Source organism: Fukomys damarensis, unplaced genomic scaffold (assembly GCF_012274545.1).
Source record: "Fukomys damarensis isolate Sample0158 unplaced genomic scaffold, DMR_v1.0_HiC HiC_scaffold_39, whole genome shotgun sequence".
NCBI lineage: Eukaryota > Metazoa > Chordata > Mammalia > Rodentia > Bathyergidae > Fukomys > Fukomys damarensis.
In genome coordinates this window covers 82,480,861-82,495,921 of record NW_022900951.1, presented here as the reverse complement: position 1 = coordinate 82,495,921, position 15,061 = coordinate 82,480,861, and the positions used below count along the sequence as shown (strand labels likewise).

Below are 15,061 nucleotides of genomic sequence, written 5' to 3'. Positions count from 1 at the left end.
CAGGTATGTGCTTCAATAATGTTAAGCTTTTTCTTATATTTACCTATTTATTTGTCCTACTTTGTAAGTCTGACATTGTCAAAATGCAAAATGTATTCCAAAATATATTACTCTAGTTTATGCTGGTGATATTAGTCCATTCCATTCATTCCTTCTGAATGTATCTTCCACCCATTTAAATTCTGCATCTTGCCATTTTTGCTATCATCATACCTTATTCTTGTTATATGTTGGAGATGGTGAAAAATGTCAGTGCTGGATATGGAGTGAGACAAACAACAACTTTTGAGGTAGCTGCCTTAGATAAAAGTATTCTTGTGTTTCCATGAGTAGGGAGAGTGACCTCAACTACCACAGGTTTGGGAGGCTGCTAATGCCAGAGCACAGATTCAGAGAGTTGTAGATATTCAATATTTTCACACTCATCATTACTCCAGAGCTCTACTATTCACTTGTCAGGATAGCTTAATGATAGATAGATTGATAGATCTAAAGATGATATAGAATAATAGATAGATAGACATACTAATTGTGCATGCAGTCTCCATGCAGTTCTTTAGATATTACAAATAGAACCTTTACTTAATATTCCGCACTCACCTTTTAAAACTAGAAGATGTAAACATCTCTTTAATCTACTTTGTTAAAGTAGAAGACAGGTCGGACATTCTGCTCAGATATAAAAACCTATGCTAAGCTGGGCGTGGTGGCACACCCCTGTAATTCCTGCACTCGGGAGGCTGAGGCAGGAGGATCTCTGCGAGTTCGAGACCAGCCTGGGCAGTCAGTCTCAACTACATAGTGAGACCCTCTCTCACAAAACAAAACAAAACAACAACAACAACAAAACCCTATGCTATAGGTCCACATTAGGGTAATCTTAGTGGCTGCTTTAACAATCACTCAGTTTGGAAGTGATCTGAGTCCACACTGAGCTGGAAACCAAATCCATTCTCTTCATCCCAAATGCATTCGGCAACAGATTCAGAGTTGAACAGATGTATGTTTGAGGCCACATCTCCCTCGTTCCAACATATGTCACAAGATAAATGACATTTCAAGAGCAATCAGGTTCACTTTCTACCCTAACCAGACACCCAGAAACTCATAAAAAAGGAAACCTGGGGTTCTGCCTTTCAAACACAAGACATCAGTCCACCAGTTTAATATTTATCACTGTGATGTGGCACATTGAATTCATTGTAGAAATTACACTGTCACTTTAATTCCATGAGTAATACATGCATCTCCTTTCTACATTAACCTACAATCTATCATCAAGGCATAACTTTAAACTACCTGCTCTCCTGACTCTTGATGTTGTGAGAGAATGAATGGCTTAATAAAATTAGAGCCAGAAGACAGAGATTTCTGAAGGTAGATCAGAGAGACAGAGTGTAATGAATAAAGTGCGCTTTATCAGGGTATAAAGTCCCTAAATTGTATGGTTATGGTCTGTTGAGGAAGGCATGTGGATTGGTATCCAGTGATGGCAAACCTTTCAGAGCTTTCAGTGATACAAACAGCCTGCTGTGACACATGGGACATAGGTTTCCCACCCGTGGTATAGGCTACATACCCTAAGAGACTGGTCTTTCACAAGCAGGATTCAGACAGAGAATGTTTTGTTGGGGTCTACAGCTCATAAAATTTGGAAGGCATTGTTTTAAAAATAATACAAAATGAACCATGAAAGTGAATATTTATTTAGATTGATAACATAAGAAGCATTAAAATGATAGCAACCACAAGGAAAATTGCCAGGAAAACATATATATCTACATATATGTATACAAACACAACTTATATAGCAGCAAAGTCTGAAAGATGAAGAGAACATCCAAGGTGAAGGGCATAATGGCTTTATTATACATCGAAATAGCAAAGTTTTGCAAATTTTGAAAGAAAACCGTGCCATGTAGACATATAATAAGAGCCCAGGAATGACAACTGTTTCACTCTAACAGGTAAAATTGCAGACAAATCCGTGTTAAGCCTTTAGCACTTCTGTTCACATCACATTTTAAAAATATATTTTCTAAGATATAGTCTCACAAAAATCTTAGAGTCACAACAAATAAATCATTGTTTTTATATTTTAATTGTGCATATTTAACTACATAGGACTAACTATCATATTTAGTCAATAGAGGCTTTTCCTGCGACAGACCCCCAAATTTCTAGATTCTGGCCCATCACTCTTTCTGGTAGTTTGGAATGACTGATCAATTGTCATTTAACTTACTGAAAACAATTGGAACTATTCTACAAGTAAGCCAGATACTAAAGCATCCTTCTTTTGAGGCAAATGACTACATATATGGAGATAATACTAAGTATACTGCTTGCATTTTCTACAGATTATACCAAACTAAACAGGCTCTCTAGAAGTAAGCTAGGCCTATAGAGTGGACAGACTATAAATACAATGACTGTATCTGCCTTCCATGTGTGGTCAGACAGCTATATTAAGAAGATACACTCACTAGTAGTTATGAAGACAGCCAAAAGAAGCCTGTCTGTTTTAAGAAACTGTTTAGCCCTTAGAGAATAGATGCTCCCCACAATGGAATTTCAGGGAAGTATAGAATGAAAAATTCTGTTCAAGACTGCCAAAATTGCTCTCTGCATGCTGAGATGTTATTCACATAAATATAGACTACATGCAGATAATCCACTTTCTTTAGTTTTGAACTTTAGATTGTTTTCTTGCAAAAGCAATTACATTTAGTTATAATATATAGCAAAGCTTAACTACCTTTGGTTCTATGTCTCAGATAATTTTTTGCAAAAATAAATAGGCATGGCAGGAAAAATAATTCCACTATCTTACGAGAAACTTCAGCATTTTATAAAAAGTAAGCAAAAATATAACCAATGTTTCTTTTATACTTCTTTTCTAATTCTCTCTTAAAATGCAATACCAGTACAATTTCAGTATTAAAATAAATGTGCATGCTTTATTCAGCTTTACAGCACAGACACAAAAATATCATCAAACAAAATAGTACTCTCCCTTAAAAATCATTTAGGAATTCTTCATTCTAGAAATGTAGGATAAAGTAAAATTGCTGAAATATTTTAACAAAATTGTCTCTCAAGAAGCAAAAGAAAATAAAAATATAGAGCTATCTGCCTGTGCTAGGCATCATTAAAAGCAAGTGAAAACATTATCCAAAATCTCCCATTGTCAGAAATATTTATATGTTAGATAGAATGGTTACGGATTCTTTAAAACCAGTATTCATGAAAGCTTTCTGTTATGGTTTTGACTTGGAATGTCTAATGAGCTTAATTTGGTAATGTTTTCCGTCTCTTTTCAAATATGATTTTTGAATCAAATAATTCCCTCTCCCTATAGCCTAGAGCTGGACCTTTTAGATACTTTGCTTCAGCTGCCTCATAATCTAATCCATCAACAGCAGAAATTGAGCAAATGATTGCTTCTGGCAGAAGAACTTCCAGGATAAACTTAATTTTGTCATCTTTTATCAGTGTTAGCATCCTTTTGTCAATTTGTTTGTAGATTTCTTGTAAATATTTCACCACCTCATCTAGCTGATCTTCATCCTCAAAATATGTTTCAATGCAGGGTGTGAACCTCTTTGCATGTAAAAACGATTTCAGCCATTTAGATCCTTTTGTGCCTTTTAAAATGGCCAAAAGATGACTCTCTGCTCCCTTTGCATTCACGATGAAGTCCACTAGATTCCTGTTGGCTCGGTCTCGAGCAGCCTTCATCCGGTCAGGGAGAATTTTCTGAAAGGACATTTTCTTGGACTGGGAAGTCACAACCATTTGTTCCCCAGTATCTTCATTTTGGAGTTTTGGAAACATATTCCTGAAGGTATCATGTTTGAATGCTTTCCTCATTGGATAACTGATGTCAGCAGCGAAATACTCAAGAAAAGAACCTGAAAAGGAACCACAACCTAGTCGAACCCTATAGTCACAAATCAGTGAGATGCACCAGTCAATGCTTTCACTGTACTCCTCCCTAGCTTCATCCACGAGTGCTTGCTTCTCTTTACAATCAAATTTTTTTAATCTTCGGAAAGGGACTCTAACACCTTTCTTTTCAGGATTCATGTTGGCCTCAACAAAAAGCACACTTGCTTTCTTCTCTTTTCGTCTGATGTTTTTTATCACTGATGGCCAAAATGGATACTTTTGATATTTAAACCAGACTATCATTCCTGTTTCAAATGAACGTGGCTCATAATGAAAAACAAATCGTGGAAGTTCTTCATCTTCTTCATTGTCATCTAATGCAGAAGAACTAACAGGATCAATATGCAATGACTTATCAGAAGCTTGAATGTCTTCCTCAAATTCCTCAATATCCAGGTTGTGAAGACTTCTATCATTATTCACCAGGTGTGAATAATCGAGGAAAGAGTTAGAGGCACTAAACGAAGCTGGACTTTCCCATGAGCAACTTGGAGCGGACGTCGCAGCACTCACCTCTGACTCCATACAAGGTTGGTTCTGGTTGGCATCTAAGCATGGATTTGGATTTGAGGGACCCTCTTCAGGGTCTTCAATAGTCTCTGAAAAGGTAGAATATTCAGAGGAAACAGGCAGAGTATCCAGGCATGTGTTTTGTCCTTCCTCTTTTGAAACTTTGGGGGCAGTGATGTTGTCTGATGACAAAAATTGAACACACTTTTCATCTTCACTCTCCCCTTTGATTGTGGAATTTCCAGAAATACTTGTTGAGATCTCTTTCTTGTCCTCTTTTTTATCGTCCTCATCTTCTGAAAGCAAAGAGAAAGTCTCCTGGCACAAGCTGGAGTTACGCGGTGACTTTGTTTCCTCTTCATTTTGTATAGTATCATTGGTTATCTGCACCTCTAATTTATCATTAGAGTTGGAATCCTCACTCTCAGAAGATATTACAATGCATATTTGGTCTTCATTTTCTTTAGGATACTTTGACAAGGCCTCTTCATTCTTCCGATGTCTTTTATAAGGTGGTGAGTCAGACAAATTTTGTGGTATATTTTCAGGGAGTATAGTAGTCTCTTCTTCTGTAATGCTTGCTTGAGTCAAATCTGTTCTCTTATTCAGGATATCCAGTGCCTCCTTTAGTGCTCTTTCATAGGGTGTTTCCTCTCTAGGTGGAGCATTGACCTCTGACTGTACTTGTATGGAGGAGATAATGGCTTCAATTTCAGATTTATTTAGGATCTTTGTTTCTGTACTCTCCACCTTAATTGTTTCATCTAGTGAGAGTATTTGAACTTCTAGAACTAATGTATTTTTTCTCTTACCATCTGACGAAGTTTCAGATCTAGATAAAACTTTTGCTGGCCATACCTGGTCTTTCCAATTGCATAAGACATACTCAGCATTCATTCTGATTTAGATTTGTGTGCCAAGAAATAACTATCAGAAATTGAAGTGGCTCTCTGTCTGTCCTTGTCACTACACTATAACAAGTCCTACCAAAAACAAGAGTCTTACCAATACCTCTTTATTTTAGAACTACAAAGAGCTTTGGCTTGTGTGGCCTGTTCTCCACCACGAATTACTGAGGATGCTTGAACACGTTGTTGAATTGCACAATACTGGAAAGTGCTGAAATGGAAAAAAGGAAAAGTATGAGTAAAATTATTTTGCCCAAGTAGAGGTGTGCAATAATGAACAGGGAAGAGATAAACCAGAAAGAAAAATGCTCAATGAGGGATAGAAAGAGAACAATGCAGCAAATACAAAGAAGATAATTACTGGAAAAACTTTATTTATTTATTTGTTACCAGGGATTGAACTCAGGACCTTGTGCATGTGAAGCAGGCCCAGCGTCAATGAGCTAAACTCCCTGTCCAGGGAAAATTTTATAATGCCTCAGATTGAACATAAACGTATTTATTAAGGAGTGAATTGTATACTTGTCAGCAGAGGTGGAGAGCTTATTTGGTGTACCAGGGAATCACTTTATGATACTGAATACAAGGATACTTTTGAGCTCCTAGCATAATACCTATGGCTGTAGGTCTCCAACCTTTGCAGCATAGATTTATAGCCCACACCCTAGAAGTCTTTCTTGAAAGGTGTACATTCAGCTCACAATGTTTTTATTTCCAATCAATTTTCAAATTACTTTAATACAACATATTCAAGAAGAGCTCACTGAAATGCACTGAGCTTGCTGAGCCAAAGCTTTGTAATTCTTTTTTGTTTTGTTTTGTTTTTTGGTACCGGGGATTGAACTTGGGTCCTTGTGCTTGTGAGGCAGGCAGTGGAACCACTGTGCCAATTCCCCTGGCCCAGCTTTGTAATTCTTAAGCTCAAGTGTTTTGCTGTTTTACCAAGCAGGCAGACAATGACGGTAGGGTCTGTACCAGCTGGACCCAAAGAACAATACAATGACTATATTGTATAAAACAGCATAATCTTAGAAAGCAGAGACCGAGAATGACTGTTATGCCCACTTATTAGATAGAGTAGTTTTCAAAGACTTGAGAGTCAGGCCGTTGGCTAGAACCTCAGACAGCTGAATAGTCTCTTGCATGAATTTTGCATAGTGGTTTTACTACATAAGATGCTTTCTCAAAACAAGAAGTTGTGAACACTAGTTACAAATGTTTTAGCTGCAGAATAAGAAGCACACTGAATTGCACCTGAAATTTTCAACCAAATGTGATTTTAACATGAAATGTGGTTAATTTAAAATGTTATCACTGCAAAATAGGAAGCAAAATAAATAATCCTTCAAGATTTCAACCTGCTTTAGTGTGAAATATTCCATGAATTGAGAAATCTTACCTTTTGTCACCTGGATCGCAATGGGGCCAGCCCTGTGATCCAGCTGAATTGACTGTCACTCCAACCGTGCTTTCACCTTGCTGGATATATGTGTAGCTGCCCTGACTTCCTAAGATTCAAACGGCATGACAGGCAGACTGCCCAGGTCTCATATACCTCTGATGTCAACCTAGGCTGCACAGAAACAAGAAAGGGAATCAAATCAATAACATGGAAAAAGTGTAAAGGAAAATTCCTACCAGAACTCTAGTAGGCATGTTATTCTGAAACACAGGTATGAGGTGAAATCTTATCCCCGATGCAGGTGTCATGCTTATTTTCCCTTATTTTCTCATAATATGAAATGCTCTGTAGAGAACATTAATTTTATTTTGTTCATGCTGAAGATATTCTCTCATGAAAAACATGAGCTGGATATAGGAAAGACGGAATTAACAGCCTTATGTCATCTATGAGTCAGATTAGTTTTTCTGTTTAAATCCTCATATCATTATCATGTGGCCTTATTTCTCCTTCAAGCACACACTTTTTTCAATGGAATCGCAGTTACACTCTCCATAATGTCTCATAGTCTATTAATACAAAATCGTTTCATTGCTTTACCCTACTGGAGAAAATTTGAAGTATCTGCCACACGCCATCTTGTGACCAAAACCAGAACTGTAGCCTGCCCATGATGCACAGGCAGGATCTCAAAACCAGATCCTTTGTATGGGAGGATGGGGACCATGATAGCTTGCCAGGAGCCTTTTCAGACTTCTAGAATTCTCCCTGATAAATTTATGGGTATGGTTATATGGAATAATAAGATCATAATGTCTTCAGCCACTATGTTTCTGATTATGTGAACATTAATAAGTTTATTAAAATTGAGAAGATGCAAAAAGAGTACAACTTTATACAAATAACCACTATGAATATTCTCTATACAGTATATTCTAATTTATTTACCTATATAGATGAGTGCATATCATTTCAAACAAGCTTCAGAATTCACCCAAGAGAATGCTTTGAACATCATACTACACATTTTCTACATGATTTTTAGTAAGTTATTTAAACAAGGTTTTTTCCAAAATTTGTAACATTTCATCTCACTATTTTCCTGAAGATATAAAAAAATTACTAATTTAAAATATCAGCAGCAGAAAAGCCATCCCTATCTCTTTAACTAAGCAATCAAGTTAGTAGTTTGGTAGATATGTTTTTTTCAGATTTGGTTACATAGATTAAAATAACATATATACATGAAACTAATATATGTACTTATTCTTAAGGAAGATCATTTGTGCTTTCTTATAATTTTTCTTTCTTCATCTTTTATTATTTTGCAGACATTTTCAAATCACTACCTTTACATATTCATGTTTGTATTCACCAGACATACGTACGTCATTTTATGGCTCTACTTTGCCATGTAGTATTTTTAAAATTTCTTAATAGCAATAACTCGAGTCATCTTTTTGTCTCACTCTTAAATTTAGATGATACAGACTGTTCATTTTTTCCCTCTTTGGCCTAAAATAATGAATTGCAATGAGGACTTTTTACACGCAGGGCTTTTTAGTCAATACAGCAACAGGATACTGGTTTCATCAAGTCCAGAAAATTTCCACATGGGAGCATGTCTGTGTGCCTGCTATGAATGTTTATGTGACTGAATCAAAATGGATATGCTGTTATATCTATTTTCTGTCATGATTATGAAAATAATCATGAGGAAATCTGTAATTATAATGAAATAAGATTTAAAAATAATATTAAAATAGTAACTTGACTACTCAGAAATGCTGAACAGTAACATGGGGGTTATTTCCTTCCAGACTTTTTCTCATCACACACACACACACACACACACATATATATATATATATATATGTGTGTGCATATATTATGCACAGATGTCTTCACTCAATTACATATTTCCGTGATCATGTACATCTGAAGCACAGTCTATGTATCAATTAATTTATCAAAGTATTTCCCTTCATGCTGCCAAATACTTTTATCAGTTATTCTTCTGTATAAATTAATACATATTTAAAACTTCAAATAGTAACAGCAACATAAGAATGGAATAGCATTATAAACATGGAATATCAAATCAATACTTTAGTATGAACAGCCATACTGCGCTGAAGCCTTAGTTTAGAGGCTGTAATCTGATCACCCCTTCTCCCACGGTGAATTTATAAAGCATTGGGAAATGTGAAAATTCCCGAGGATTAACTCCTTCAAAATGCCAGCAATTCTCTCAAAATCACACACCTTTTCTGCCACTCCGACACTGCCGTCCCTATTTTTCTCATCTTTATCCTAGGACCCTCTCAAGTCACTAGAAAATAACTAAATTTAAGACAGCCATTACCTTGAAGCTTCTTGTCAGCTGCAGCCTGGTAAAATGCAGCTCCTCCCCCAAGACTGGCCAGGCGCAGCTGACTCCCAAACTGCGGAGAAGGCTCCGCCCCTGGCTGTGATGGAGAGCAGAAGGCCCCTCCCTGGATTACAATAGGGGATATTATGATGTGAGATCGCTTAAGTGTTGATGTGGGAAGATGTTCCTTTATAAGTAACTTTAAATGAAATGGCAACAAGTGTCCGTTTAATTTCCATTCAAACCCCTGGGGGGAGTGATTTCTTGAAGAAAAAAGTAGAAAATCACTTTATCATTTAAAAACCCGAGTTAAAAATATTCCTAACATGTTTTTTCTTGCCTTCTCTGGCCTGGTACATCTACAGGTGAATTTAAAATCCAGCTTCTCGAGCTCCTTTAAAATACACTGGTATAAGGAAATTGATTGGGACTGCAAATTATTTAGGTAGATCTGATTTCAGTACAATTATTTTTTTCTAATTTCCAGAACATAGTGTCTCTTTTATTCAGTTGTTTAGATCCTTCAGGAAAATTTAAGAGATTTCTTCACATTCAAGTTTATTTCTGACTAGAGGCTGAAAATCACTGCTTTGTAAAGAAAGCAACAACTTCATATATCATCACTAATAATCGACCAAGCCTTTTTTTGTTTTTTGGATTTGTTTTGTTTTGTTTTGTTTTGTTTTTTTGTATCAGGGATCAAACTTAGGACCTTGTGCTTTAGAGGCCGGCAGCAGAGCCACAGAGCTAAATCCCGGGCCCTAAGGCCTTCTCTATTTTTTATTTTGTTGTTTTTATTTTGTTGGACCAATGTGGGCAGAACTAATTTTTAAAATTTAAATGTCTTTTTATGTCTGAAAGATATTTTATGCATTCTCTTTAAAATTGTCCTGTGTTGAATTTAAATTTAGATTTCTGGATTTAAGTTAGAAAATCAATTTTGTATATGAATATTGATTATTGGAGGAAATAAATGTTTAATTGGCATCTGTATCATATAACGTGGGATGTTAAATATATGTATAATTAGTTTTGAAATTCATATTTCTATCAGTATTAATATCAGAATTATAAGTACCAATATATTAATGAAGATAATTTCCAGGCTGGCGTATTAAATGATGATGGTTCTAATAATTAGAGTATGTAACGTTTGTGCTATGAACAACTCTTAAATCTTAGAGGTTTAATGCCCATAAAGTTTACTTTGCTAATATCAAATTTTAATGCAGATCAGAAAAGGAGGCCAGAAAAGGAGGGGCACTCTGTTTCAAGAAGTCATTAAGGGGCCCAATCTTTTTGTATTCTATGACTCTGGCCATCTTTCTGGGCCTTGAAGTCCCTCAGCACATTGCTTGCATGTGTCTAGCACTCTAAAGAGGGAAGCTGGAAAGTCCTGTTGATGGTTTTTAGAGCCATGTCTGGCAAACATCACTGCTGATTGTAGTCTGCTAGACAGAACCCAAGTACGGAGCCCTACCCATCATTGAAGCTGGGGAATGTCTTCTCCTTGTGACCCCGCACCCCAGGAAGAAAATGAAACAGAGATTGGTGAACATATAGCTTTCTCTCTGGCACAGGAAGCTATCTCTTTTAATTTTATATATGCTCCCATTATTTGTTTAATGCTTTTCTACAACCATGTATCACATTTATAATGAGTTGGAGAGAGACTTCTACTACCCAACTAACTTCTACTCCTTGCATTCTTCCTTATGATAGCAGAACACTATTTATATTGATGGTGACAGTGTGAGCTCCTAAAATATTATTTTTCCTCAACTCCCTTACTGCCAGCCACAGCCACAGCAAGACCATCTGAAAATCATGCATTTTAGCTAAAGAATGCAAACAGAAATTGATGTGAAGGTTCTAGAGAAAGTACCACCAAAGGAAGTAAATAGACAGCTTGTGGTTTGTTGTATAGTCCCATTTTTGCTTCCCTGAAATTAATCAAGATAGATACAGTTTGGACAGCCTTTCTGAATCGAGATGTGACTTAGGATGCAACTCACTAGGGAACGATAATCATGAGTTTCTCAGTTAGGCAATCAATTCATTCCAGTCCCTGACTCAAAATTATACTACAAAGCTACTGTGATTGAAAAGAAAAAAAAAAACAAATCAAAACAACAACAACAAAAAAAACCCAGCATGGTTCTGGCAAAAAGCAGACCGAAGGATCAATGGAACAGATTACAAGATGCAGAAAGAACTCCAAACAAACTGAGTCACCTTATCGTCAACAAAGGGGCCAAACACATTCACTGGAAGAAAGATAGCCTCTCTAATAAGTGGTGCTGGAAAAGCTGGCTTTCCACATGCCAAAGACTGAAACTAGAGCCAAGTCTCTCACCATTCACTAAACTAATATCAAAATGGATCAATCTCCTTAACTTAGTGGAACAATGAACTTCTATCTAAAGTATATCATTGTGTTTTCTAGTCACTCTGATAGTGCAGCACAAAATAGTTAATCTTGTAATCACCAAGAAAATTAAATAATTTTCACTATAAAATGAATCCTTTCAAAGCTTCCAAGTATTACTATGTAATCTTAAGAAGATTATTGAGGCAAAGTATATATGGCATTTATTTAACAGAGTTTATTTGATTGTATGTTTTATGGTATAATATTTTTATTTGGATTCCTCACTTCACATTTTGGGAAAAACCCAAAGTATTATAATTACATTTAACAGTTACACTTTCTTGTGTTTGTCTATTTTCCATATTGTACATACTGTAAATTAGGAAAAACTACCCCTTCATCATTTTCCAGAGACAATTCAAAAGAAAAGATCAGTTTCATGGGGATTTTTTACTTCACCATTTTGTAGAAGGAAGTTGACAAGAATTATAAGCAACATTATTGCAATGAAGATAGCTAATGTTTTATATATATATATATATATATGTACATATATATATAATGTATAATGTATAATACCTATAAAAGTTTTTATATATAAGGCACTATTCTTAGAACTTACATATTATGTCATTTAATAATCAGGTGGTTATTTCATGAATAAAAAGCCCTTAAATCATTCTGCATAACAAAAATAATATTAATAATGAAAATAATGATAAGACAAGTCAAAAGTGTTTTATGTACTAGGCCCTTGCCAAGTACTTGATATATATATCTTGGCGTTTATCATTTAAAAACCCGAGTTAAAATATTCCTAAAATGTTTTTTCTTGCCTTCTCTGGACTGGTACATCTACAGGTGAATTTAGAATCCAGCTTGTCGACCTCCGTTAAAATAGACCGCTATAAGGAAATTCATTGGGACTGCACATGCAACTATGTTCCAATGCAACTATGTTGAGAGGTGGGACTTTTCAGAGGTGATTTGGTCATGGGGACTCTGCCCTCATGCTGGAGTGAGTTAATCATTGTGGGAGTGGCATCCTGATAAAAGGATGAGATTGGCACTTTTTGCCTCTCTGTCATGTGCTTTCTCATTGCCTGATACTTTCTGCTATGCAATGACACAGTAAGATGAGATGGCTCTCATCAGATAAAGCCACTCCATCTTGGACTACCCAGCATTCAGAACCATGGAGTCAAATAAATGTCTATTATTTATAAATTAGCAAGGCTCAAATGTTCTGTTATAGCAGCACAGACTAAAATAATGGGTGTTATGAATATTCTAATTTTGTAGACAGAGCATTAGATAGATTAATAAACTTTGTATGGCTCTCCAGAGAGTATGTGGCACATGGTGTTTGAATTCAGGTATTCTGACTCTATGTACTTAATTTATAAGACACATTGTATCTATATTACTGTAAAGGAAAAATTATCTGTAGATGTGTGCAGGATGAATGGGTAAATGAACGAATGAATCTGAAATAGTTATGTGCTAGGAGTCATTGGAAATTAAAAGAGAATGATGTACCTGATTCTGGATCAAACAAGCTCCCATCCTTCCCTTCCTCCTTCTCTCCTATTTCTCTATCCAGTAGGTTAAGATTCTAATACAACATAGTACTGTAATCATGATATTGAATGAAATTTAAAATTCAAAAATTTATTGATTAGAAACAAAGCATAGTTTCTGCCCACACTCAGAGGAGATTATACAAGAGAGTGGCTCACCTAAAGTGTGTACTCCACAATACTGTGTGGTTGCATTTATATGACATTTTTAAATGATAAAGTATAGTGATATGAAAACATCATTGTTTACAGGTACTACAGGTGTGGGGGTAGAGGCGATAAAGAATAGCACAAGGTCCTTGTGAGGATGATGCAGCTTTGCTGTCTTCTATGTGTTGCATATTATATGAGTCTAAACATATGTTAAAATTCAGAGAACTTCTTGCCAATCAGTTCAAATATATTGTGTAATACGTAAAGTATGACTTAAACATATAATGATTCAAAGAATAAATTTTAAATAGAAAAATGCAATAACCATTTTACAAAATCCTTTATAAATGTGGTTTGGAAACCATCTGTTACTGCCGAAAACATATTTAATAAAAACAAGAAAAATAACATTTATACATATACATTATTAAAAATCATCAGCCCCTTTTCCATTTAGGGTATAAATAAGCATAAGAAAATGTAAACCATAGCTTAACAGTGAAAAAAAGCATTTAGATAACCTGCAAAAACATAACTTTCCTTCTGCCTATCAAGAGAACATAGTTAAAACCAAATACCAAAGAGCAACCAGACCCTTCAAAGAGACACAGGACATATGCACTGTTTGATCTTTGCCAAAGCATGGAGACAGAATTGGCTGCCATACAAGCAGGTTAAAAGAAAGCACCTGAAAATTTGATGAATTCTTAAAGGTATGTCATGGTCTAATGTGTCAATTTGTAATATCTGGCTGGAGCCTCAGACACTTCCAAGTTCTTTTTCATGGTCCTCAATCAGAAGCTCACAAAAATGAGTAGGGACGAGAGAGACATGAGGTCTAAAGAGCCCCACATCGCTCATTCAGCATGCAAGTGGCAATCAGTTGTGGAGAAATAAACATATAGCCCATACTCTTACATCCAAGCCTTCTATCATGGACGGCTTGAGTGTTTAGACACTAGGAGAGAAGTAGTACACCATTTCCTCCCAAACCCAGTCAAAAATCATGTGCTTCTGAGCAGTAGAAGCACCCTTCATCTGCCTCGGGAGGAAGAGATAGGAAACTCTCTGATCCCCAGGACAAAGGCAAACACACACTGCTGCTGGGAGAAAAAGAGGAAGAAAAATCCTCTACCCCTTGAGAATGGCCAGAAAATCCTTCTGGACCCGGGATTTCACATGAATAAAAATCAATGGACAGCCATTTCTGAGAAAGAAAATATCTCCCCCAAAAGATATTAATCAGAACTAATCAGAAGTGACCTGCCATGGGGAGAGGAAAGAATACCAGTAATGCTTCAACCCTCAAGGTGCAGGTGCAAAGGCATTCTTTGAGGCTACCTAGATCGGAAAACACACCACACTCCCTTCCTTGCCAGGAACATGGCGACTGACACTAAAGCAGCCAACTGCTGCGAGATGAGCAAGAGCATGAAGACAGGCTGGGTGGCAGAGTCATGAAAGGACTGCTGAAAACTTAGAATGGAGAGTGACAGGGAAACATTCTCCATTCAAAAAATAACCATGTTATCTGTGCATATGCCAAATGGTAATGAAGTAAGAAAATAAAAAATAATCTCAAAAATATTTTATAAAGCCATCTTTAACCTCAGTCCCAAATCAGAAAAAAAAAAAAACCCACACAAGTGCAGAAAACTCGAGACTGCTATCTCTCATAAATACAGAAACAGAAATCTTTAACAAAATACTAATCAAAGCCAATGACTGAGAGAGTTAATTGTTGTGTCAAGTTCAGTAAGAAGCACAGTTCCAGGTGTGGCTGCATGGATTTTTTTTTTTTTTTTTTTTTTTTGT

At 36.0% G+C, this 15,061-nt stretch overlaps 1 protein-coding gene across 4 annotated transcripts in view; it reads right to left on the bottom strand.

The window, feature by feature from the left end:
- Nucleotides 1–1,756: 1,756 nt before the first annotated feature.
- Nucleotides 1,757–15,061, bottom strand: part of Pwwp3b (PWWP domain containing 3B) — a 29,506-nt gene continuing 16,201 nt past the window's right edge. For 3 of the 4 annotated variants that reach the window (XM_033760407.1, XM_033760408.1, XM_010645007.3), the window contains 2 exons: nt 6,769–6,942; nt 1,757–5,580 (listed from right to left, as the gene is read on the bottom strand). In XM_033760407.1, coding sequence (XP_033616298.1) covers nt 3,292–5,358 — 2,067 coding nt within the window. In that variant the 5' untranslated portion in view covers nt 5,359–5,580; nt 6,769–6,942 and the 3' untranslated portion in view covers nt 1,757–3,291. Of the gene's footprint in view, nt 5,581–6,768; nt 6,943–9,136; nt 9,242–15,061 lie in introns of those variants that run through there. The other variant, XM_010645006.3, reaches the window with a different exon arrangement.